This window comes from Puccinia triticina, chromosome 3A (assembly GCF_026914185.1).
Source record: "Puccinia triticina chromosome 3A, complete sequence".
Classification (NCBI taxonomy): Eukaryota; Fungi; Basidiomycota; class Pucciniomycetes; order Pucciniales; family Pucciniaceae; genus Puccinia; species Puccinia triticina.
In genome coordinates this window covers 6,572,637-6,599,071 of record NC_070560.1, presented here as the reverse complement: position 1 = coordinate 6,599,071, position 26,435 = coordinate 6,572,637, and the positions used below count along the sequence as shown (strand labels likewise).

At 47.4% G+C, this 26,435-nt stretch overlaps 4 protein-coding genes across 4 annotated transcripts; 2 read left to right on the top strand and 2 right to left on the bottom strand.

Annotated features, from left to right (window-relative positions):
- Window positions 1-516: 516 nt before the first annotated feature.
- Window positions 517-2,148, top strand: PtA15_3A709 (uncharacterized protein; the record flags this gene model as incomplete). Its single annotated transcript, XM_053167703.1, has 4 exons — window positions 517-1,145; window positions 1,232-1,382; window positions 1,482-1,958; window positions 2,062-2,148. The coding sequence occupies 4 exons, from the start codon at window positions 517-519 to the stop codon at window positions 2,146-2,148; spliced, it is 1,344 nt and encodes a 447-aa protein (XP_053018894.1).
- Window positions 2,149-2,853: 705 nt separating this feature from the next.
- Window positions 2,854-5,409, bottom strand: PtA15_3A708 (uncharacterized protein; the record flags this gene model as incomplete). Its single annotated transcript, XM_053167702.1, has 9 exons — window positions 2,854-3,007; window positions 3,107-3,347; window positions 3,453-3,924; window positions 3,992-4,129; window positions 4,200-4,369; window positions 4,485-4,960; window positions 5,032-5,049; window positions 5,156-5,176; window positions 5,294-5,409. 9 exons carry the CDS (start codon window positions 5,407-5,409, stop codon window positions 2,854-2,856), a joined length of 1,806 nt encoding a protein of 601 aa, XP_053018893.1.
- A 2,232-nt stretch (window positions 5,410-7,641) lies between these two features.
- Window positions 7,642-9,958, bottom strand: PtA15_3A707 (uncharacterized protein; the record flags this gene model as incomplete). Its single annotated transcript, XM_053167701.1, has 4 exons — window positions 7,642-7,875; window positions 8,833-9,128; window positions 9,247-9,346; window positions 9,503-9,958. The coding sequence occupies 4 exons, from the start codon at window positions 9,956-9,958 to the stop codon at window positions 7,642-7,644; spliced, it is 1,086 nt and encodes a 361-aa protein (XP_053018892.1).
- Window positions 9,959-10,862: 904 nt separating this feature from the next.
- On the top strand, window positions 10,863-12,916 carry PtA15_3A706 (uncharacterized protein; the record flags this gene model as incomplete). Its single annotated transcript, XM_053167700.1, has 7 exons — window positions 10,863-11,121; window positions 11,192-11,415; window positions 11,484-11,648; window positions 12,077-12,220; window positions 12,281-12,358; window positions 12,451-12,665; window positions 12,745-12,916. The coding sequence occupies 7 exons, from the start codon at window positions 10,863-10,865 to the stop codon at window positions 12,914-12,916; spliced, it is 1,257 nt and encodes a 418-aa protein (XP_053018891.1).
- Window positions 12,917-26,435: the final 13,519 nt, after the last annotated feature.

Here is a 26,435-nt window from a genome sequence, read left to right as displayed (position 1 = left end):
AAGGAATATCTTCATCAGCCCTCAAACTCACAATCTTCTAGGTTCCTTCAGAGTTTCTGGGGGTGGATAGCTTGCAGACATTAATCAGGATCAGTGGCTTGATGCGGTTGCTTAGAACTGGTAAAAGTGGAATATGTTGTCTGACTGAATTGAGGATGTGAATTAGCCCAGAAGAAGTTGTGGGGAGTGTCCCCTGGACAACTCTCAAGTTTCATACCCTGTCTATTTCGAGGACGTCAGCTGATGATTGTCTGGGGTGCAAGTGGTTGCTTGAATATGATAATATCTGGCGAAGTGCCTTACTGACGGAAATCTCTCAACTCAGCAATCCTTTGCAGATCCAAATAAAATAAATTGCCTTGGTGAAATCCAGATATTGACTTTCGACACTTTTTACACTCACAGGAAACCCTCGATAGATCCTCCCATTGGTTTTGTATTTACGTCAACTGGTCCCTCGCAAGGGGTTATCTTTGAAGGCATTTGGACTGCGATCAGTAAATAGACACAAACGACATGGCCTCCGCCTACATCGCTCACTTGGGCGACCTCAGTGCACTCTTTAGCTTCGTTGGGTGGTGGTTCCTACCGGGATACGTTTCGTCGGCCGTTCTGGCGATTTTCTATCGCATATTCCCTTCACGCCGTCCGACACTTCCAGAAAGCCACAGGACTGCCGCAGATGAAAAGCCGATCTACAATCCAATACATGAGCTACAGAAGACAGAATACGATCGTCGAGCTCGTCATCATCACTCAATCGCACATGGTCTCGTGATCGGGCTCTATCTGGGATACACGCTGATTGTTGATTACCAAAAACAAACTGGCCAAAATCACTACTCCGTCTTGGGCATTCAATCAAACTCACTCGCCTTCAATGCCACCACCCAAAGTGTGCCCGAAGACCTGAATACTGTCAGACTCCAAATCATTCGAGGCGATTTGCTCGACGAGTCCGGATTAAAATCACACTGGCGCAGGGTGGCCCGTTCGTTTCATCCAGACAAACTCAGCCCACCTGCCGGAGTAAGATCTGAAGATGAGATTGCTGCATGGAAGGCCAAAGTGGAGTCGCAATTCATCCGAATGAGAGAAGCTTACGAAACCTTGAATGATAATACCAAACGATGGGCGTACGATCGGTATGTCCTTTCATTAGTTTGAAACTCATGCGCAAAGTACTCCAGCTGACCATGTTGGCCTGGCTGGTCTCTCGGATATCTCTTAGCTTTGGACCAACGATCCTACAATGGAAAAATTGCATTACTCTGAGAGAGTACCTGATCGAAGGAATCAAGAACACCTGCCCATTTTACGGATTTTCCTTCTCGTCTCTGCTGTTGATAGGCACATTGCGAAAGACAGACGCTGGTACATTTGTCAGTATTCTTCGGTTGACATCCTTATTTGCTTACTTCAGAGGCATCAAGCTGAACAAATTAATCTAATCGTCGCGGGCGTCGCAAAAAAATTTGCAGTGGCGATGGACGATTATGATGCTGGTCGTTGGATTTGAGGCGATCATTTTAACTTCGACCTCACTCACCCGGATCTCATACTACATGTCCTTAATTTTCCCGAACCGGGCACCATTCGAGCACATCGAACTATTGAGACAATTTTTCATTGCGGGTTCGTGTGTAGCGACGCAAATCTCGGGCATCATCTATTCAGTACCGGAGGAAAAGAACAGGAGCCGATCGTTGGAGCAGTCGATCGAGCCCATGCTCGGCTTGGTCGACCAGGTCCAGGAATATTCCGCCCTGGCGAACGTCGAGTTGGTCAAGTTGCTGTTCAACGACTTGCATCCGATCATCAGAAACTCGGCTGCCAAAAATAAATCGAATGATAAGGAAGCCGAAGATACTTTCAACCCTGAAGCCGACGCATTATCCCAGTCTCAAGCTGCTGAAGTACAGAAGTTGATCGCCGATGTTAAAAGTAAAATGCTCGACGTGGGTTGCTTTTTCTCCTTTTAATACCCTTTTGATGCTATCTTTTTTTGTTTTTGAAAGACTGACCAGTCTGGGTGGGGCTTTTTCACGTTTATGTGTGCAGACGTTTTGTGATCTGAAGTTCCAGTCTGATCCGAATGGTCAAGCTGCGTGGATTCAAGCGATCCGAAGCGAAGATGCTACTGAATAACTCACCAACCACCATCCCTTCTCTCTCCTCGAGCTCGGTTTTGGTTTCTTGTAGAGTTTCCTTTCTTTTGCTAGGAGTTTTGGCCCTTTGTTTCAACTTTTACTCCAAACCATTTTTGTTTAAATCTTTCTTTTAATTAGCCCGTCTGTTCATTTAAGACTTCATGTTCTTCCATCATACTTTTTTCTTTTTTTTCTCTTTTTTTTTGGGAAGGGAAATATCAAAGTTCTCGCTTATCAATGTGTCTATTCTTGTGCAACTGTTTAAAGGAATCAAGCCAAACCTGTCAAAAAATTGCACACCTTGACTAGCAACAAACATTCTCCAGCCAAGTTGTGAGACCTTGAACATGTGTGTGCATGTGTAGGCTAGACCAGCAAACCAAATTACTGTACAGCGGGGGCACCAAAATTTTTGGCATCCCATTTGGCTGTTTTTGAGGGTCAACGAGAACTTTCGAGGCTCATTTAGGCCCGAGTAATAACAACACACGAGAAAAAAGTTTTTCTTAGGAGTGGAAGGTCGGCAAGGCGAGCCAATCCACCCCCGGACCGTTGGAGATGCTCTAATGGCAAAACTTGACTTAAAAAGCAAAAAAAAGTCTCCTGCACTTCACAACTTCCCCATGCCATTTAAGGCGCTAATAGTTTTGGGTCAAGAGACAGTCAAAAGATTGGCATTAAATTCTTGCCCAAGGACTTAGTATCATACAAATCCAATAGATGATCTATATCCATCGAAGATACAAGTCCCGGTCATGGGTACGTATTGTCGCGTGATCAATTTGGTCACTTCTTGAGCAACTAAACCTCCCACTAGACTTGAGATATGTGGCAATTCAGATCCAGCTGATCTGACCCTAAACGCGCCATGGTAGGAGAAACAAAAAAGGTAAAAAAACTCTGCCGTTCGAGGACCCCAGAAAGTTCACAAACAATCAAATGATGAAGACGCTTACATTTCTTTCAATGCCTTTTCCAGTTTCTCAGGTACCGCTTCCTTGTCCCCTTCAGAAAGGTCTAAAAATTCGAGTGCGAATTGCAAAAGGCTGTCGAAATCTTTGTCTTCTTGCCCTTTTCGCATGCCTGGATATTCGCCATCATTCTTCGACCTAAAGTCCGACAATGCTTGGAATGCTATATACCAAGTCACAGTATAGTTTTCATTCCCAGGTTCACACTCCGTTTTGAATCTCGAGGCTTCGATGTCAGGACACCAACGCCGGAGAAATATGTGAGATTGTGCAACAAGCATCAGAAACATTTCACATTTAGTCTCGTATGCTTACTGATGGCAATACTCACATATATCCCCGGTAGCTCCGGGAGGACTCTCGTCTCCCCGGATCACACGTATATGGGCAGAATTTTTGACAAATGTCTCAACCATTTCAGGAGATACATCATAATCGGGAGGGTCGTGATAATCACCATCTTGATCGCCGTCTTCATCGCTGTCTTCATCGCCATCGCCGCCGTCGCTGTCGCCGTCGTCATCATCGGTTCGACCTTTAAGTGAGCTTTTGATGTTTTGAACGATTTCCTTAAAGGTTTGCAAGTCTTCCGCAGCCTTTTGACGATAGATTGTTTGCATCTTGATATAGTTTTTCGTATCGGACTTCATGTCTGGAAGGACGCCAGACAAAGGCAATTGGTGGTTGGGATGCTGCTTGACAAATTCTCGTAAACTTCTCACAAGTAACCAAAATTGGCCGTCGAACCAGGGTGCTTTATCGCAATGAGGACTGGAAAATAATTTTTCTATATGTGCGGGTACCTGGTGCGAAGTTTTGATCGACATGAGAAAATGATCTAAGCTGTGTGATAGTATCAAAGAATCTTACTTGCGTCGGTTGACAGGCTTTCCAAATCAGGCCCACTGCTTCATCGAAGTTATCCTCGTCGGCGTTTCTTTTCTCAGCCAATATCATCTCCTTTAATTCTCCTCGTTCAGCTGAATTTTGAGGTAGCTTGCCGTCATGCTATCAATAAATATATAGCAGTTCAGCCAAGTGATATTCATTCTCCCAAAGAAATTCACATCGCACTGACTTTAGATTTGAAAACTTCCAAAAAGTGGATGATGATTACAACGGCCGGGACGTGAGCGTGCTCATGGCTGTCCATCTTCTCCATGTCGAATGATTCGACAAATTCAGATAGGGCTGGAAAGGGAGAATCTAATCTGAGGTCGACAAGGGATTCGGAATGGGTTTGGATAACTTGTTAGGAAAGACGGAAGGATTGTTTGAGTCAGATTGATCTCTGGGCCCGGTAGCAAAGAGAATAGTTCAGGATGCTTGACTGGTGATTGATGGTATGAGTGAGTGAGCTTACTATTGAACTCGCCAATCGAAACCCGAATGCTTGCCACCAAGCCGCAAGTCTGGACGAAAATTGAGGGCACATTGAATCGATCGCAGTAGCTTTCAGTGACATATTCGTCATCTTCGACCATTCGGACGCAGATGTGCGCCGTCCAATCTGAGAATCCGGTTAAATCGTCAAAACCGTCCCAGTATTCAGCGTTGTAGATCTCGTGGTAGTTGCCCATGACTGGGTTGTGTTTAGATGTGCTCAATTCCCCAAGCAATCTACGACACTCCGTCGCACGACAATCCCCTAAGCTCGCTTGCTCTAAAAAGAAACTGTTCCCCACATCTGATTGCCGGACGACTCCTGTATCGTACATCTCGACGTGTCCTAGACCAGACAGAACCAAATTTTTGGCGATTTGAGTCGAAGTTGCCGAACAATCGCAGATTCCCACTGCCCCTTTTTTGAAACGCTCTTGACCCGAGCTCTCCCAAAGCCTGCTCGACGACGTAACTATCAGCTGGACAGCTGCGCAAGAAAATGAAAGAGACGAGCGAATTAGGCTTACCTCAATTGCCTATCAAATCTAGATATGGAAAGTTTGTCGTCAAGAGTTCAAAGCATCACGTTAACCTGAATGAAATCATGAATTGTGTGCATTATGGGATTAGGGGCTTTCCAGTTTGACTAACAGTTGAGTTTCCCGGTCGGGTCTTGAGGGTGAGGAGAGGCAGCAAAAACCCAGAGATAGACAAACGAAAGTAGAATCAGCAATGAAGAAAAGCCGTAGAGAATGGTTCTATAAAATCAGAGAATGGATGCAAACACACCGAGCCGAGCTAGGGCTAATGAACGCAGCCTCTTGGTCTGCACCGTGCTTTTCTGACATAGTTTTAGGAAGTTTATCCGCCGACTCTGAGCTATCGATTTCCGCTTCTCTTTTCATCGGGAACGCGCAGGACCGTGTTAACGATTTTGCCGTCCCAGGAGAATCGGAATACTTTTCTTATCACTTCAACAATTAACGAGATATCCCGTGCGGGGTATCCGGTAAGCAATCCGGGATATCCAGAATGTGACCCGGGATATCCGTTAGGGCCCGCGGATCAAACCAAATATCTGCGATCAGAGATTACATACACCGTGGGCGCACCCCGCCCCACCTCCGCCAACCCTGGATGTGACTGCTCTGCAGCCGTCCCGCATGTTGGTCAGCCATACCCAGGCTGCCCAGAGATCAGCACCGTGGGCAACAGTTGCACCTGGTGCATCACATTATCACATCCGTTCCACAGCTGCCCATTGACAGGGGCAGCAGCAGCCAACCATCTCCCAGGTGCGATCCAAGCAGAGATATGACACTCTCGCAAAACCATGAGACAGAACGCCCCAAAGCGGGGAAAACGCGTCACTCAGTCGTCCCCGAAAACACAGGATGCACCAGGGCCGTCCTCCCCTTGCCTCTCCCTCTTGATTGTTCCAGAGGCGGCCTTTTGGCATGCTGGCGCAATGCTCCAGCCCCCCGAAGGTCACTATAAATTGAACAATAAAAACAGGAATCTATATAGCACGACACAGCCCACCATGCCACCATCAGACAAGGCTGGGGTCGACCACTTCCATGGGCATTGGGGGGCCTGTCTTTGTCCCCGCCAAATGCCATTGAGTTATACCCTCATATAGACAACGGACTTGAGAAAGAGGATCAATTGGCTGCAAAGGGATATCCGAGAATTCCCGGTGCGCCAATGCCGAAGAAATCGCCGCCGCATTCACAACGTAGTTCTTGTTATCTCGATGGGTGAGTTCGCCAACCCGAGTTTCCGTATCCTCCCGCTCAACTCGCAGCCTCTTCGTCAAAGAGATTGAGCAATTGCCCTTGTGGCAATCATGCTGCACGTTGAGGTTTGCACAGATATTCTTTCGGAAATGAAGGGCAGTGAGGATTGAGTACACAAAATTCGACGCATCCAAATAATCCACTGACCTGTACAGTGATAAACTGCCCCTCTCCAGCTTGGAACACCTCCCTCATGTTGTAGAATCCACTGATCCTGCCAAATTTGAATGGAGTGAGACAAACAAAAAGCCATGAACCAGTTGGCTTCCGTGCCTCCCACAACATATCCACGCGTCCTATATCCGGCCTTCCTGTCCCGACGGCAGATTGGTACTGTGTTTATCAAATCAGACGGGTGTTAGTGTAACCTTTATACCCCAACAAGTTGTTCAGCGTGCAAAACAAGAGTGGACTCACCAGCACAAATGAACCCACCTTCACAACGCTTTTGCTGCTTTGATTGATTTCAGCTACTTGCTGCCACGAACACCCCGGCAGATGACTGGCCAGCGAAGGAGGCACAACAAACCGTTGGGCAGCGGGAAGCTTGTAGTCTCGGACACTTGGGTTGAAGTCAGATGAATCAACAAGGACTGATGGGTTATAACCCATTGCCTTTTGTATCGAGTCGTTGTTTTCAAATAAGTGAGGCACTGATGTGGCTGCTGTCTGGTAGTTTTGGTGTTCCTTAACCCAGAAATAACCGCCCGAATACAAAAGCCAAAGATTAGAGAAGTCGGCAAAGGTGACACCAATGTCTTTGCTTGGACTCTGGCGGTTTGAATGTATCGAAGCGTTCCTCAGAATTCCGTTGTAACTCTCAAACTTCTCTGTGGCAAACAAAGTTGCCGGTCCAAATCGTCGGATCGCATCTGGAAGATGTAAGAGCATGTGGAATTTGGGTTTGTTGACCCACTGGGCTGTCCCCTTGATAAGCAGGAAGACAAATGATCGAATGCGGAGTGTGAGTTCAGATAGATAAGTCTCCATGTCTTTAATCCGCGTCTCAAAAATCAATGGCGCCAGTTGACAGAGGGAAGACCACAAAAGTCTTTCGTGATCAGTCATGTATTCAAAAAGAACAAAAGGTGCTGTCTGAAGCACAACCTTAAAGTCTTTGCCAATAAAATTACCGTAATGTCTAGTGAGGTACCGGGGCTGCAAGGAAGGGATGTTGAGCGCTTTTGTATTGAAAGATTGATACCGTGCCATCACTTCTGGAATGTGCGCGGGAGCCAGCGCCTTCATAAAGGCACGAACCAGGTATTTTACAACCCCTAGTAGGAACACGTGGAGGACCTCAACTGGTGTGTCAAGACACCCGTCGAAACCTGTTTGTCATGGCCCATACCACGGGTCAGCAGCGCACCCATTTTCGGGAGCAGATAGTATAGTAGCCCACTCACCATCGATTTCAAAGAATGCGTTGAAAATTGCCTTTTGGCGCTCGGCGTCCAAGCTCTTATGATCCTCGAGGAATTTAAGCTCTTCCAAAGTTGCATCTTCTTTCTTGGCAATGATTCCATACTTCCTATCTATGATAGCCTTGTTCAGCGTATCTTTAACCCCTAACTGTGTGTGTAAATATCCAACAGCGGTCTTTGATTGAGGCTTCTGAGATATGTTCCAAATGTCATAACAGTTCTCCTTTATTTTGGTCCACGACCTTATTGGATTCGTAATCTCAAGAGGCAGTTTTTTTCAGCATGGATCAATCAGAAGTTTCTCGCCAAGGCGGATAATCACCCAGCAAGCTACTCACCCATTCTCCAGATAAGCTGAGCATACAAAAAGAGGCAACATATTCAATGGTTGCCTTTGCCTTCACACTTTTGGCTGAGAGGTCACATGAACGGCAGGGATGAAGACTATTACCGGGTATGGGAGTGCTGGTGATTTCGGCGTGCATAGGGGAATCCCCCAGGAAGCAAAGCATCGTCGAGGTTATGAGGACCTCCTGCATAATGGAACAGTCCCAGCCTACAACTCCTTCCGTGGCCAAGTGTCTGTGAGAAATAGTGGTCAGCAAATGAGCGTGTAAGCCGCATATATTGCACCTCACAAGTCAAAACTTGCAACCAGACGCACCTCAGATCTGCTACAATTGGGACTGCCAACTCCATTGCGCCGGCGACATTAGATGTAGTCAGATAGTGGCAATTGTATTGCTGGTTGGTCATCTCTGGTGGCAGGCCCGAGAGTGTGAAAAAGAAAGATATGTGTTTGTTCCAACGCTTTGATTGGTTACCTGAAGTGTCGTCACAGTATAATGTTATTGGCATATGTCAAATGATCTTTCCGTTGGCGCGTTCCCTCCATGGGTTGGGAAGGCAATGGATCAGGGTCATGTGGTTGCCCAGTTCTGATCGATCAGAGATGTTAGATCAATATTCCTAAACCTAAAACAAGAGTAGATCCAATTTAAATATCAATGCACCACCTACCATACAGATTCCCATTGCATCGGTCCAAAAGCAGCAGGCCATCTGGTCCTCTAATCCCTTTGTAATCACGGTAAAAATCACGAACCGGAATAGTGAGCAATTGCACCGATGTGAAAGAAGTATCGCCTGGGATTGTCAACCGGAGACCGGACCCATTGATTTCAGGATTGAAGTCAGGAGAGACGCATTTGGACCACAATTCGCCTCCAGCTGTATAGAAGTATAGTGGTACTACAATGTCATCATTAGAAAGTTGCAGTGGTTCATAAAGATAGAAATCACCGCTTTCTGCTCGGACCATGGGTGCACGCGCAGATTGTTCCAGCCCCTCTAGCCACTTCCAAGATTGAGACAACTTATATACATCTTTACCGCGTGCGTCTTGGGGATAAAAATCTAACAGCGGACTAACTAAAGGGTTGGAAATTTCCTGGGCAAGTATCTGCATAAGACTTAATGCGTAGGTGGGTGTGTTGAGAATAGATGTTGATTTCTGGACATCCAATCCAAGTAATGCCCTTATATCGGCCTTTGATCGACGAATTGTGGTCCAAGCTGGTAGCTTGACCTGAAATAGTCGGAACATTGACTTGATGTGACTATATAAGCTTCAAGAGACAATAGAGTGTGTAAAACCAATCACCAGAGAAGCAATTGAATGCTGTGAAAAAATGAAACTGTCAGTTACAATCCATTGTGACAGAAAACTTAGAGTTCACCTCTTTTGAACGGAAGGGCCACCAGGATTTATCAACCTGTCGATGCTTTCGGGACCGTGGCACCTCTGGCAAGTCGTGGTTGGGTGTTTCTTGTACTGAAGGCAACACCACTCCAATGATAGCTTGGAGATCCCCAGGATCCATCTCCCACTCCTCCCCATCAGCCTCGCCATTGGAGTCCAAGTCAGAGAGTAGTACCGATCGCGCTTCATGTTCCAATGAACTATAGTCCACGTCAGAAATTTCTTCACTAAACTGGCTACCAGCTTCGTTCATGTGGTTCTCCCCAGGCGGGATCTCATCGAGGACATTTGTGATTCCAGCGTATGGCACCCATGCTAATGGCTCTGGTACGGAATTGGTCTCGTATTCCGGGTTTCCCATAGGCGGAGCTGATGCCATTGGAGGCACTGGTGCGGCGGATACAACGTAACCACTGTTTGCGCTGTTGCATTGGTTAGCCGCCCGGATTTCAGCAGCTCCGGCGCGCATGGCTTGGAATTCGCCAAGGTTTAAAACATGTTTCGTGGATGCTTCATGTTTTGCTACAGAAGGCCACAATATCTTTTGTGAGTGGCATAGCATGCACACATATACACCTCCCTTAGGCGTATTGGCTACTTGATCCCATACGGCTTCAACACAGGGGGATTCAGAATTATCCATCAGTCATCTTGCCAAGGCACACATGCTACATTTTCACTCACCTGGGTCAAGTAAGCGTGTTGGTTTGATCTTTTTGCTTCGTGGCATGATAATAGTACGCCAGCAAGGTGTAAGGTGAAAATAATATTGGATGATTTCAACAGGGCAGACAAATTTCCATACAAACAGGATTGAGAGGAACTCCCCAATGAAATTCACCGTGGTTTGGCTTGCTACCTCCGTGGATTTACTTGCTCATGAGTCATACTGCCATGGTTTGCTGCTAACACTCACAATTTTATTTTTACCGAAGTTCTCCACCAAGGAAATCCCTGATTAATGGTTTGTTTTGCTGTGGTTTGGCTTGCTACCACCGTGGATTTCCTTGCTCATAGGTCATACCACCATGATGTTTCGTGCGCATACTCCTAATTGGATTTTAACCAATGTTCCCCACCTTGGCTATAAGGGCATCCCTTCTGTTCATTTGTTTCCTGGGCATATAATGACCACTTGTGAAACAGTTTGGTGTGAAGATGTGAGATGATTTGACGGGCGGGTGCAATACCGCATTGGGGACATCTTCCACGCAGCAGAAGATGATATTTAATCAGGGCTGGGCTGGCAATGTGCCTCAACTTCCCCCCACACGCACACAGTCGCAATCCAGGAAACGTTGATTGCTTCCACCCCTGCTCAATTTTCCTCACCTTCCTTGCGTTTAACAGCCGAACAGCCTAAGAACAGCCAAATGTCTTTCCACTTGTCATCCGAGAGCGAGCATTCAGATGGAGAGCATGATCAGCCTCCAGCCAGAGACACGCCAGAACCAAATCACCGCCGCACGCACGAGGCTTCTCAAGAATCCCATGTAGGGCCTATCAGGAGAGCTCGAGGATCTGAAACTGCTCCGGTACGTCCAGGCCGTGCTGGAAGGTCTGTTCCGACTCCAGTTTCAACGCGGATGGCCAGGGCAGCCCCATCTGTGCCTGGTGAGGTCAGTCGACCAGGTGAGTACATCAAACATGGATGTATTGCTGAATTTATCTGGACTGACAAACTCAACCGTATATTCCAAAGGTCGGTTGCCTCCGGCTCCGGGCCTTACCCAACCCATTGCCACGGCTGGCCCCACATCTCCGTTGAATCCAATTACGAACCGCCCCGTTTTGGAAGGTTGGCCCCAGGCTGTTGTGGCCATGAACCACCAGGACGAACCTGTAAACGACGAGTTCATTGACCTTGTTGAGGGTATTTTTCAGCTTCAAGGCGCATATGCAGACCTAGCTGAGCAACTTGCCTACGTGCGTTGGGGTTGGATCAAGCGGACAAACCTCAAGACCAGCTGACTGTTTTTCATAACTCCGAGCAGGTACCTGCACCTCGGCAATATGTAGTGATCATTTACAGCATGCTGGCTTTCCGCCAAGCAAGCGAACGGCTTACTGGAGCTCTCGTCACCATCCAAAGACCCCTTCCCACCACTGAGACGACCACCCCCTCGGGGAGGGGCTTCCACTACACATCGGTATTCAGTGTGCGTGCAGTCTTGTCCCTGGTTGGGATTACATTGTATATTAACGCATTTTTAACAGGAATTTGTCAAGAGGGCAGCTCGTGATATACTTTTGAGTAGAAGCTGTGCTATATACGGATCCGACAAACCCTGTAATTCCCCTCGCCGTGCAAAGAGCTTGCTGAGCTTGGTCTTAGTACAGTCAAACCTGTGAAACCACATACTTGTATAAGGGCATAACCTCCCAAACCACATACTCATTTGGGTCCACCAAAATCTCATTTTGGCCTGTAGCTAACCCTTTTAACCACATAAACTGCCAAACCACATAGGAAATTCAGTCCACCAAGGGGTATGCGGTTTCAAGGGTTTGACTGTACGTCCGAATCAATGAATGGAGCATTATTCCTGATACAACCTGACTCTGTACGCGTCTGTATTTTCCGTAGGAGGCGATTAATGCTCAGAGCAACCAGTTCAAACAAGATTATCTCCCGCGAGGTTACATAGATGGCGAGCTTGGAGCCTTGGGTAGTGTGGATACGTTTGTACGAGGAAAGCTTCGGAACAGTCGAGGCAAAATCAGGGACCTGGTGAATACCCTTCTGGAAGTGTCTGTGAGGCATAAACCCAACTAACCCACGACTTAACAGCTGTTGACGAACATCCAGGCAGGGGCTGGTAGGGAAATACTGCAGCCGGTCCCCACAATCAGCGCTTTATTGGTTCAGGTGGGCGGAACTGATTGCATGTTTTTTGTACATATCATGCTGTTGTTCTCTGAATTCTGACCATTCACCCCTTTGATATGTTGTGCTTCAAGATGAAGGCAAGTTTCACGCCACCTATCCCTGGAGCACCGGCGCCGCCAGAGCCGCGAGGGAACGAGTCCTTGTTGAAAGCACGACTGGCCTACCTGCGAATCCAGACCATCATACAGTTTGGAGGCCGAGGGGGTGGGGATGTTGGTCGACAATGGAAAAACATTGATGAACATCTGTGTGAATTATCGCTCAAGCAGCGCGCATACCGCTTGGCGTGAGTAGTTATTCTTGTCTACATAGTCATAAGTACATGATCAGCTGGATGAATTGCTCAATGCTCAGTGTTTTCGCAGTTTTTACCAGCTGGTCCTGGCTTACGATCATGCCACATTTGGCCACGACTTGTGGACTGAGATGGATGTGACAAGTATTGCTTTGCCTACCAAGGAGCAGATATCAGCCCGCATGGAAGCCAACGCTTTAGCCAATGAGCCACCTCTTCTAGACAATGCAGCTGATGTGTGACCAGGAGCAGGAAAGATCCCAAGTATTCTTGGGTGCCACTTTTTCAGGGCTTTTTTCTTGTATATATTTTGCATTGTACATACATATTTTCTTTGTCCTCATTGTGATCTACTTGCGCCGGCGCAATTAAGCATGTCCCTCGTTTACTTGCGGCCTTTGTGCTCAGCCCACTTTCCAGCAAAGCTGCCCCTGTGCCAGTGCTTTTGCAGCCGGTCCATCTGGCGGTGTGTAACTCAAGCACACCCTTGGGATGCTTCCATGTTGGCTCTGCCTGCTATTGGGCACTATGCAGGATGTGGTGCGGCCGTCCCACTGCTGTGGCGTGGCCGCGCGGTCTGTGTTGGGACGGTTGGTTGCCGGGATTGGGATAGACGGGGGCCATTCGGACCATGTGCATGGTTAGCGTCCACTTTGCCGCGTAACGGCAATACGGCACCGGTGATCCAGCGTAATGCTGCACGTTCATGCTGTTTTGGTGACGGTACGTAGAGGCATCCCTGCGCTGATCATTTATATTTGGATGAGCACGCCCCTGGGATGGGCTGCGGAGCATGTTGCGCCGTCCTGGTCTCATCCTCCGCGGTGCTGGCCCTGGGACGGCTTAGTGCACCGGTGGTGTACCAAACTGCGGACATGGGTGAATATCCGGGTGCAGATGTCCAACAATATTTCTGGATCCCACATTCCTATAATAGAATGTGCTTTCACACTCCCGTAAGGATAGTAATTGGGCGGGCCTGCCAATAGGCCGCCCAAAACCCGGTTGGCCCGCTTGGCAGGTGCAGGCTGCCCCTATATGCCACCCCTGGGACCCAGTTTGACTGGATGTTTCACTTTGACCACAGATTTTTTTGCAACCACCCTTTACCTCAAGTCTCCAAGTTGGCTCAACATGGCAGGTTCTGGTTATCTTTTGCAAGAAACACACCATCAAGGTTAATCCTGGGCCTGAATTGAAAAAAAAAAACAGCCAAGAGAAGGAAAACTTGGAGCCTCAGACTCCAGCGCCTAGTAAATTCCAAGAACAGAGTCAATCAAAGAAGCAAAAACTGACAAGTGGGGTTTTGGACCACTTCTCCAAGATCTTAGGTAAGTGCTTTTCTCTTTCTGAATATTGAATCTTCTTCCAAAAGTCATCTAATGGTCAGCTATTTGTTGATTTTTAGAGATTCCAATGGCAAAGAAAAGGTTGAATGTAACTACTTGCGCTGTTTTCAGTGTCAGCACAGCCAAAAAAACACTGCACAGATTTTGATCCTCAGGTAGCAATGCATTTTTCGTTCCTGCTTTTGCTGCAAAATAGTGCAGAGGCTGGTGGTGCTTTTCATTTCTTTTTGCTTCAAAAAGCATTTCTGGTGCAGAGTGCTGTGGCGCTTGGGCCCACCAAGCCACATTTTTCCTAGAATATTAGTGAAAGTACAGAGAACCTGCACACTTTTTTTTGCTGTGGAGTCCAAATTTTAACTTGGAGCAACCACAAGATGCGCAGAAGTGAAACAATGACAGCATCCCCCCTCCACAAAAGAGGGACTTGTTTTATGTTAGTGGGTAGGAGGAGATTTGAGGAGTTGGTCAACACTGCCTGATGTCCACCGTTATGTTCACGCAAATGTAGGGTGACAAGCATCAGACAGCAGGACATTGGGCTTTGGGGACAGCTCCCCCAAGACCCCCGAGGTGCTTTTTGTGGGTTCACCAGGGGTTCTTCTTACAGTACCCACACAAGACATTGTGCCCAGCCAGGAGCAAGTCAAAATCTTGACACATTCCCCCCTGCAATACACACACATGGCATCTGAGAATTCTTCTGTGAAGCAGATCTCCCTTGGCCTCTGATGTGCAACTCTAAGGGAAATTGTGGTGTGAGGGCGCAATCAGCCTGCATTTGATGACCTGTCCTCTCCAAAGCAACCACCAGGAAAAATCAGTAGTCACTAGATGACAACTGACATGACACCTGCTCCAGCTGGCTATCCAGCCTCTAGTGCAATTTTCACGAGCTGATCCTCAGCTTTGTCCCAGGCACAGCTGCCTCCAGTCTTGGCGCAGGACAAGCCACTGCTCAGCCTTCGCCTGAGCAAGAACGGGCATTGATAAATGCACACCTGTCCTCCGGGGGCACGCCCACGACCAAGCCTTTGCCTGAGCAAGAACGGGCATTGATAAATGCACACCTGTCCTCCGGGGGCACGCCCACGACCATGCCCTTCGAACAGGGCGTGTGGGACCGCGCACCCTTTATCAAGGGCGTGCACGCCCCCACATAGGCGTGCACAAGCGTGCACGCCCCCACATAGGCGTGCACAAGCGTGCACCGTGCCTGCTCGCCGAGAGCCCCTCGGTGGGTTGGCGCAAGTACATATACCTGCTCGCCGAGAGCCCCTCGGCGGGTATGGTGTATGTATCCCTGCTCGCCGACAAGGATAACTCTCGGCGAGCAGGTATACAAACACCTGCCCGCCGAGCCTGCTCACCGAGAGCCCCTCGGCGGGCAGGTGCATGTACACCTGCTCCAGGCATACAGATCCCACCTCGCCGAGAGCCTCTCGGCGAGCAGACCTGCCCGCCGAGCCTGCTCACCGAGAGCCCCTCGGCGGGCAGGTGCATGTATACCTGCTCGCGCAGAGAAATCCTCGGCGAGCAGGCATACAGATCCCACCTCGCCGAGAGCCTCTCGGCGAGCAGGTATACATACACCTGCCCACCGAGCCTGCTCACCGAGAGCCCCTCGGCGGGCAGGTGCATTTATACCTGCTCGCCGAGAGAAATCCTCGGCGAGCAGGCATACATATCCCACCTCGCCAAGAGCCTCTCGGCGAGCAGGTATAGTTGAACCTGCCCGCCGAGGGGCTCTTGGCGAGAAGGTATACTTGAACCTGCCCGCGGAGGGGCTCTTGGCGAGCAGGCTCGGCGGGCAGGTGTTTGTATACCTGCTCGCCGAGAGTTATCCTTCTCGGCGAGCAGGCAAGGCTCTCGGCGAGCGGGGATATGTATGCCTGCTCGCCGAGAGGTGTATGCCTGCTCGCCGAGGATTTCTCTCGGCGACCAGGTATACATGCACCTGCCCGCCGAGCCTGCTCACCAAGAGCCTCTCCGCGGGCAGGTGCAAGTATACCTGCTCGCCGAGAGGCTCTTGGCGAGGTGGGATATGTATGCCTGCTCGCCGAGGATTTCTCTCGGCGAGCAGGTATAAATGCACCTGCCCGCCGAGGGGCTCTCGGTGAGCAGGCTCGGTGGGCAGGTGTATGTATACCTGCTCGCCGAGAGGCTCTCGGCGAGGTGGGATCTGTATGCCTGCTCGCCGAGGATTTCTCTGCGCGAGCAGGTATACATGCACCTGCCCGCCGAGGGGCTCTCGGTGAGCAGGCTCGGCGGGTAGGTGTTTGTATACCTGCTCGCCGAGAGTTATCCTTCTCGGCGAGCAGGCAAGGCTCTCGGCGAGCAGGTGCATGTATACCTGCTCTCCGAGAGGCTCTCGGCGAGGTGGTATCTGTAACTGCCCGCCGAGGGGCTCTCGGCGAGCAGGTATACTTGCATCTGCCCGCCGAGGAGCTCCCGACGAGCCATGGTGCACGCCCGTGAACGCCCATGTGGGGGCGTGCACGCCCTCGCACGCCCATACAGGGGTGTGCATGCCCTTTTTCCCTTTATCAAGGGTGTGCGGTCCCACACGCCCTTTTCAAAGGGCGTGGGCGAGGGCTTGCCTCCGGGGGACGGGTGTGTGTTTATCAACACCCGTTCTTGCTCAGGCAAAGGCTGAGCAGTGGCTTGTCCTGTGCCAAGACTGAGGGGCAGCTGGGCCTAGGCCAAGGCTGAGCAGCAGCTTTGCCTGGGACAAAGCTGAGGAGCAGCTTGTGAAAATTGCAAGCTAGAGGCTTCAGCTGTGCCAAAATGGGCACTGAGCTGTGTGCCAGCCAGCCCTGAACTAGCAGATGGAGTAGCTTTGGAGCTGAAACCAGAGCTGTGTTATGTCAGTTGTCATCAACTGACTACTTTTTTTTCCTGGTGAACATTTCAGAAAATTTCAAAGGAGATTTTGGCCAATCACCCACACTGCCAGAAAAATTGGCTGGGCCAAGGTTATCCCAGTTAAACTGGGATGCAATCAACTAATTCAAACTTGGGTGATCTCAACTGATGAAATATAAATCCAAGGTACCCCCCTTGGGTTTATATCTAATTGGTTGAGATTACCCAAGTTTAAATTTCTTGAGTGCATCCCAGTTAAACTGGGATGACTTCAACCCAGCCAAATATGCTGGCAGTGTGTACAGGGACCAGCCAAGACAGGCACTCGCCTCCTGTCAAAGATGCAAATGAATTTGTGTTTCTTGTGTTCCCCACCTCAATCATTTCTCCTACCATTTTTAAATGGCTCATGATGCTTATTAAAAAAAGATTAACAATCTTCTAGAGCTAATTGGGTTATTCCTGCTGCTCAGATGTATGGGATATCTCCCTTTCAACAAACAACCTCACAAGGATGATGATTTGAATGTCCGTAAATTGGTAGGTTCAATTACATCTTGCTTTCAAGAAGTGCTGATATAATATGCTTATATATCTTGTATAGTATGCTTAAACCATAACACAGAAAATCTTGTATTTGTCACCATGGGAGTTTGCTTGGCACTTGCGTGCAAGTACCATCACACAATATTGTTTAAGAACCCTGTTAGATATATCCTGGAACTTGAGCCTCAATGTATGCTGAATTCATGATGAATTTATGTTTAGCTTACGCTCAATTGAGCTGAAGTCACTTTGGAAAGGAGTTCAATTCAATTGAAAACCAGCTCCAACTGGACTCTAGTCATTACTGGAATTATTTTAGAACACATTTTCAACTGCCTTGCAAAGCAATATCAAATACTTGGCAGAAACAAGGTATTTACCATGGGAATCATATATTTCTAGAGCTGTACCCTATCATCTGTTGGCAGGTACTTGGCACCTGCGGGCGGGTACCTGTGGAAGTGCGCAGGTATCCGCTGGGTGCGGGTGCGGGTGTCCAGTCTGGGTCCAAATTCAGGCAGGTACCTGTGCACAAATCACCATTCTGCACAGCTCTGCTTGTCCCTAGTGCCCATTTACGGGTACTAGGTACCTGTGGGTGGGTACCCGTGGAAGTACGCAGGTAACAGCCAGCAGGTGCAGGTGTCCATTCTGGGTCAAAATTGATGAAGTTACTTGCACCCACTGCAGGTACCCGGGTGCAAAGTGCCAGCTCTATATATTTCATTCTATCATTTTTTTATCATAAATCCCAAAAGTCTCAAGATATTTTTGAGAGAAATAGGAAAACTGAAGTATATTTCTTATAAGTATTTAAAATAAGAAATACAAGTTTATGACCATAATAGTTTTCTAGTATTAGATTTACCTGAAGGCAGATAGAAATCTGCTAGACTAATACTAGGCTGTTGACCTGACAATAAGACTGAATCGTTTGTTTTTAGAATAACTAAAAGTTATTATTCTTTTAAAGAGAACGAACAATAAATCTTAAGTTAGTTTTGTTTGTCAAAGCTAGCTGTTGTTTAAGTTTTAAAGCAGGAAATTGGACTCTACTTTGATAGACAATAGTCGTTAGACTATGATCGAGTAGAGTTCTTTTTAGCTAGTCTTGCTTATGCGCTTGTTGACAATTGGCAAGGTTATTTGGTTTGTAAGACTCGAAAGACTAAGGATGATATAAGAAGAAGAGTTTTAACATAAACTTCTTCTTTGATCTTGATTGAGAAAATGTCATTGTACTCACGAGTGATTCGTGACTATTTGACTGTTTTGCAATTTGTTGAGTTGTTTGTTTTTGGGTTTTGATCTGAAAGAAACAATAAGCAATTAGCTTATTGATCAATCGGAAAGGTTAAGAAAACAACGTCTTTACTCACAATGAGCTGAGTGATCGAAGATCACTTGAGTACTGAGCAGTGGTGTTGGTTGCGTCACTGATCGACACAAGAGTACAAGACTTCTTGTGAGTTGGCTTGGACAGGGTATCTGTCACAGGTTTAACAAAACAATATGAATATTCATTTTGCTTTGATTTTTAGTGAGTGTACTCAAAGTACTACTCACCGGTTGTACTCCTCTTAAGAGGGTTAAGTGAATTCCAACAATTTTAGTGGTACACAAAAAGATACACGTGTAAGTTTGTGTGACACATTCTTTAGTTGCTGAATTTTTTCACAAAATATTTGAAGTTCTGGGAAAAGTCCAGCGGAAAAAAGCTCATATTAATCAGGAGTTGTGTATGACTTCAGAAAATATCCTCAAAATCATTTTTGTACATATGGCTGAAAGTTATAAACAATTTTTGAAGGGTCCACCTAAGTCCCTGGCTCTGCATGAGCACTCAGGTTGGCATCACTTGGCTCAGTGATGAAAAATGTGACACACCAGCACACATGTGTAAATTTGTGTGAAACATTCTTCAGCTGCTAAATTTTGTCCCAAGGGAGTTAGAATTCTGGGACAAGTCCAGGGGAGCCTCAGATTACCCAGGGTTTGTGAATGAATTCAGAAAATCTCCTTGAAATGATTTCTGTACTGATGGATGAAAATCAGATACAATTGTTAAGGGATTCGGCTAGTTTGCTCACCCCTGGGATTGCGGGGCACTCATCTTGGCATGATATGGCTGCGTGATGGTCTATGTGTCACACAAACGTGTGCGTGTACGTTTGTATGACGCAATGTGTCACAGAAACCCGCACAGGTTACATGGTTTTGTGACATTTGCATTGGCCCCACAGCGCCAAAGTCAAACCGCAGTACCAGAGCACAATCACACCTCCCAGAGCTGACACTTCACACCCGGGTACCCATGGCGGGTGTGGGCACCTACCTGAATTTTGACCCAGAATGGACACCTGCACCTGTACCCGGCACCCGCTGGAAGTTACCTGCGTACTTCCATGGGTACCCGCCCACAGGTACGCAATACCACCAATGGGCACTAGGGGCAAGCAGAGCTTTGCAGAATGGCAATTTTTGTGCGGGTACCTGCCTGAATTTGGACCCAGACTGGACAACCGCACCCGCACCTGGAAGATACCTGCACACTTCCACGGATACCCGCCCATGTACCCACCAATGGGTACTAGGGACCAGCTCTACCTCCCACAGTATCACTGCAATCCATCCAAAGTTTTAACCATGTGTAATAGAAAAAACTTAAAAAGAACTGGCAGCTTTTTGGTGTGTGCCCTGAAAATAAATACAAAAACCGTTTCAGAGAAACCTACTGCGTATGGGTTTCCAAAGAGGTAAAAAATCATGATAATTGAAATATGAGGAACTTTGGTCAAGCTTGAGGATCAAGTAAACCTTATCATTAAATTGGCCTGATTTTCAGCATAGGTATGGCATACATTTCACACGGACATTGTACAACACATTTGGTATGATTCCAGTTCCTATCAACTTAATGTGTGGCAGCCATGAAATTGCCTTCCAAGCACCATCCAACTGAGATCCAACCAAATCTATGACTGAGTTCAGAGATGGCACTTGCACACAAGTTCCAAGGAAACTCCCATGGTTTGTTCCATGTTAGATTGTCCCTGGAGTTTCCTCCTTAGTGAATCATAAACCTTTATTTCTCACTCACTAGTATCACTAAACTTTTAGTCTGTGAACTTCAGTTGGCTCATCCCTGGCCCCCGCCAACAAGAAGGCTGGAAAATCCAGAGATCTTTACTAATGAACTAGCAACGGTGGGCCAGCTATGCTTACCACCACATTAGCATGGTGTAGTGTAGCAGAATTCCCTTAAAATATAGCATAGCTTTTGCACAATTGTGGGGGACCTGAGCTAGCACTCTGTGCACAGGGCGCAAAAAAAGGGATGGCTAGGCTGTGCTACAGCACTTTTTTAGTGGATCTTTGGATTTTTTTGGTGCTAAAAGTGCTACAGCATAGTGTAAAATACAGAAAAAAGGGCCACTTTTACACTAACACAAAGTGGCTCCATATTGTAGTATAGCATAGAAGCCCACCATTGAAACCCCTAAATGATCACTTTGACATCATTGGGGCACACTTCTCCTTCTGTGATTTCCAAATCTTTCTGGAATTTAGCAAAAAATGTGAGTTATTTGTCTTTGACTCTCATAATGATGTCATAGAAAACTGCTTGGATGCTCCCCTAGTACCATGAATCACAGACCTGGATTTTCCCACTAAATGAGGAATTTGATGGTGGGTGCCGTACCTGCTTATTTCAAGGAGAAATTTCATCCTCAAAAAATGATTTGTGGCTTAAAAATCAGATTGAGAGAGTTCTGGAGAATGAGACCAATAGTTTGTGTTGTTTATGTTCATTAAATGTCTTTTACCTTTCCTCTCCTATCTTGTAGTAGTTTGGTTGGTTCAATTGAAATCAAACCCTTCCCCACACTTTCCTGGTACCTGATTTGTTGTTAGAGAAGACATAAGTATGAGTTCAACAGCAGCTGAAAATTATTTAGGCTTGATTTACACATGTACAAGCAGTTGACTTCTGGAATGGTTACAGAAATAAATCACAGTATGGCACTCTGTAGAAAGTGCAACAGATCCCCCCCTGGTGTCAGCAACTTGAGTGGCACACAATCTCCAACCATCAACCATGCCTGCCATGTGATGACAGTGATTGATCAAGGACTCCTTGTTAAAAACAAGTCTTGCCAATGAGACCAAAGGTTGATAAATCCTGGGAGCCAAAAAAGGAAATGCTTGCCATTGGCATTGTCCTTGACCTGTGTTACAAGATGTGCCATGTTTTCTAGGTGAAAACTATGTCAGCAAATTCATTGGCTGAGTCAAGTCTCTCTTCTTTGCGCTGTGGAAACTGTATGTTTCAGCACCATCACCCACCACCAACCCCACCAAAATTCAAAACAATTCACCAGGGGAGATATGTTCCCACTCCCCAGGGAATGCCAGAGCTGAATTTGATGTGAGTTTTGGTTGGATGTGAGCCTGATGTGCATCAGTAACTCATCCCTAAATGAATTAAAGTGGATGCAGAAGTGAGTCAAAAGTCAGTCAGAATTGATTTGGGAATCAACACAATGTTGTGCAGAATTCTTTTGTTTGCTAGGTACAACTAGAGGAAAAAATATGATGAAATGATATTTCACCCAAGTCCAACTCATCAATTGCTCCTGTTTGATGATTTCAAAGGATAGGAAAGCAAAATTGCCATTCTTCAATGTAATTCCTGTAAAAAAAATGAGTTTCTTTTAAGGGTCTTGGAAAAACGACTCCCAAGTTTTGGGAAAACGACTCCCATACGTCCGCGCGACTATTTTTCGACCAGCGCTGGACGTCGACCTAGACCCTTTTTTTGGGTACGGCTTTTTTGGGAGTCGTCGTCCCAAAAAAATTATTTTTTGGGAGTCGTCCCCACTAATTTTTCGTATTATTTTTTATTATTTTTAATATGTATAACTTTTTTGTTCCAAGTACTAGAGCCATAAAAATTTGATAGCACAGAGAAACATACACAAAAAGACAATACTGAAAGTTTCAGCAGTATTGTCCCATCAGAAAATGAGATATAAGGGATGTGCGCCAAAATTAGTAGGAAAATAACTGCTGACTGTGTAACTTTTGTGTTACACACCCAAAATGTCCACAAATTTCAGGGATATCTTAAGACTGCATAAACTCTGTGATATAAAATTTCTGGCATTATTTTTCCATCAGAACATGACACATAAGGGGCGTGCCGAATGCTCAGTAGGAAATGACTGCTAACTGTTTAACTTTTGTGTTACACAACCAAACAGTCTAAAATTTTCAGGGATATTTCAAGACTGTAACTCCTCTGCGCTATAAGGTTTGTGGCATTAGTGTGCCATCAGAACATGAGATATGAGGGGTGCAGCTCCACAATAGACATGCTCCCTACCAGCGCACAATTTGTACCTCATGTTTGATGACACAAACTCTCAGAGCTGCCAGAAATAATGAGGAAAAGAAAATATAAAAAGTGTTTATTCAAAAAATACTAGAGAGGAATAATAACAATATTTATTCAAAAAAGACTAGAACAACCACCAATACATGAAAACTACAAATGGAAATACTAGTAAAATTTACCACTCTTATCAGGAAAGAGGAGCTTTCCTCCACCTGTTTGAGCAAAACAATCAGAGTATCTTGCCTCCCAACCTCGTGCCTCTGGGTTGGCATTTAGCTTCCAGCTCTTTTGTAGGGAAGGGGCAGGGAAGACGTCAGGGGAGGATAGTTCTAGAGCCACAAAGTGATCAAGTCGCCGGATGAAAGCCAAGAAGATTGGGGGGTTTTGGTTAGGAGGGCAGAAGGAGGGAAGGAAATTTTGAGACCACTCTTCAGTGAAATAAAAAACTGGCCGTTGGAAAGTGTTGGCCAGTGCTTCGCCGGAGGAAGGCATCACCATCCAATGAGCCATACCGCAACCTTTGGTACCGGAAAAGTTTATTCTGGCCAGAGTTGACTTGATGTTGTGAAAATGTCCCAACTTCACGTACCACTCGCCTCGTTTGCTGATTTCGTCGGCTAGAGCTTCTCGGACTGCACTCCAAGCGCCCTGACCATTCCCCAAGCACCATGCCACCGCGCGGAATCCACAATGGCCCTCTGACTCAACATCAAGTATCCGTCATAATTTCCAGCTGGCGGTGCAGGAATGTTGCCGTAGATCGTCCTTTCTCCTTCTTCATTAACTGAGTCTTCATCATCCGGTTGATTCTCGTTCTCCAGCTCCATTTCTTCGAGCTCCTTCTCAGTTCTCTCTTCAGCAATTTTCTTGAGTATTTTCTCGATTTCTTCTGGGTTTTTTTCAGGTGGAACAGTCCCAGAGTTTGGATCATTGTTAGTAGTATTATCTTCATCTAATTCTAACATTACAATACAATCTTCAATAGTTTTCTCTTCTCTAGCTAGCTCTACATATTCCTCGAGTGTCTTCTTCTCTTCTGGATTATCTAAGCTATAATCTTCATCTTCTTCCTCAATTTCTTTGTGGATTTGATCTTCTAGTTTTTTTTTGGTGATTTCTTGAGTAAGTTGAAGGAGGAGGGGGTCTAGGGTGACGTCTTGAAGGGCTTCAGTGGTCTGAATGCAGGCTTTGACGGCGGCAATGGCCTGGGAGTCGGCGGCTGCGGTTTGGGAGTCGGCGGCTCCCTTTTGGGAGTCGGCGGCTGCGGGAGGCTGGGAGTCGGCGGCTGCGGGACGTTGGGTGTCGACGTGGTCACGGGAGTCGGCAGCGTAGGCAGGCGCTAGACCTTGAGCACCGGCTGCGGTTTGGGAGTTGGCGGCGAAATGGGAGTCGGCGGCTCCCTTTTGGGAGTCGGCGGCTGCGGGAGGCTGGGAGTTGGCGGCTGCGGGACGTTGAGTGTCGACGGGGTCACGGGAGTCGGCAGCGTAGGCGGGTGCTAGACCTTGAGCCCCGCTGGCTAGGACGGCTCCTTGGCGCTCTAGAGTGGCCAGGGTGGCTGCGTGGTCCTGGGCCGCAAGGCCTTCGGCGGCGTCTTGATTCGCACCTGGATCAGGGGCAGGAACAGGGTGTTGGGGGCTCAATGCCTCCAGTTTGGATGGGAGGGAGTCGGCAGGGGAGAGGGGGCTTACCTGGCCCTGTGGCTTGGGTTTCCTCGGCGTGCTCCTCGTGCTCGCCAGCCACTGGGGGCTTGGTGTGCTCGCCAGGCAATGAGGCCTTCGCGTACTTGATGGCGGCGACAGGGGGCTCGGCGTGGTCGACGGCGGCCATTGGGGGCTCAGCGTGCTCCATGGCGGCAACAGGGGCCTGGGATTCCTGGTCGTGGTCGACGGCGGCCATTGGGGGCTCGGCGTGCTCCATGGCGGCAACAGGGGCCTGGGATTCCTGGTCCTGGACGGCGGCGGGGGTGGCAGGGTTAAACATCTTCTCTGTTTGTTTGATTGATCGGGCGGTTGGGGTGGACGGGTGGGGGTGATCGGGCGGTTGGTGTGGCGGTTGTGGTGTCTGACTTGTGTGATGGGTGGGGGGCTCGAAGGGGAGTTGGCAAGGGGAGTCGTCACGACTCCCTGGGGGCTTCCGTGGCCCCCGCGGCCGACTCCCAAAATAACGCGGGGGGCACTCCTTTTGGGTGAACGACTCCCAAACCCCCCGGCAAGAAAATATTAAAAACATTCTGAAAAATTGGTGGGGACGACTCCCAAAAAATAATTTTTTTGGGACGACGACTCCCAAAACAGCCATACCCAAAAAAAGGGTCTAGGTCGACGTCCAGCGCGGGTCAAAAAATAGTCGCGCGGACGTATGGGAGTTGTTTTCCCAAAACTTGGGAGTCGTTTTTCCAAGACCCTCTTTTAATTCACATTATATGCCCTCATGTACAAAATTGAAGTATAAGTCAACTTGGTATTATTGGGTTTAGAATTTTGGAATGTGGTAATGTTGCAGTAAAATTAGTGAAACTCATTTTCTTGAAAATGCTGTAATTAATTTGAATTTGGCTAAAAAAATGGTGATAAACTATTGTATTGGGATGAAAGTCTGAGGTAAGTCAAGGTTGGATTGCAGTGCCACCCCATTTTGGCCACATATCCTGGCCCCTTCACAAAAATGATTGTGTGATTTTTTTTTTTTTTTGCTTTTCAAAATCCACATGTGCACATGTAAGTGAACTTTTTTGCACTTTGCTAATTACGTGCGTACATTGAGGTGGGAATATCACAGGATGGGCCTTTCACAGCCACATGAAAAGTAAAAACTTTGTGTTGAGACACCAAGTGTCCCCCTGATGTACGCGAGTAAATGAGGGGGACAATATGACATGCTGCGCCTTTCACATCCCCATGAAAAGGACACACTGGTCATGGAGCCAAGAAAGGCCTATATTTTGGATGAGTTCTGGATGAATTCCAGATGAGTTCTGGATTATTCCTTGGCAAGTTATGGTTTATTTCAGGATGATTTCCAACTGATTTCAAGCTGACTTCCAGTCTTGTTCATACCTATTCAATATTTCTTTACCAAAGGCCTCCAGCACAGTTATGGAAAAAAGTTACGGTAAGGCACTCCCTGGGGAGTGGGAACATATCTCCCCTGGTGATTCTAGCTCACAGAAGAAGAATAAAATCAACCAAGACCTCTCTCCATTCCATCAGTACAGGGCAGGCAGGATGGACACATCTCAACCTAATTGGCTGGTGGAATTAAAATTTTGCCTGGTTCCTGTCACTATCTGAGGTTGCCAGGGCAATACTAATGATCCCAAAAACCTCAGTGGCTTCTGGGTCAGCTGTCTCTACAGGTGGGGAAAACTAGTGAATGTGCCTGAACAAGAATTGGTCAAGGCATTAATATATACTCAATAGGGATGGCAAATGGCACCCGGGTACCTGTTGCGGGTAGGGGTACCCCCTGCAATTTCACTGATTTTGAGACACTTGTACTTGCACCCGGCACCTGCAAGGGGGGGGGGTACCCGGGTGCAGAGGGGGAGGTACCCGGGGTACCCCCCAATGTAACAGGCCTTGATAAATGCACGCGTCCTCCAGGGGC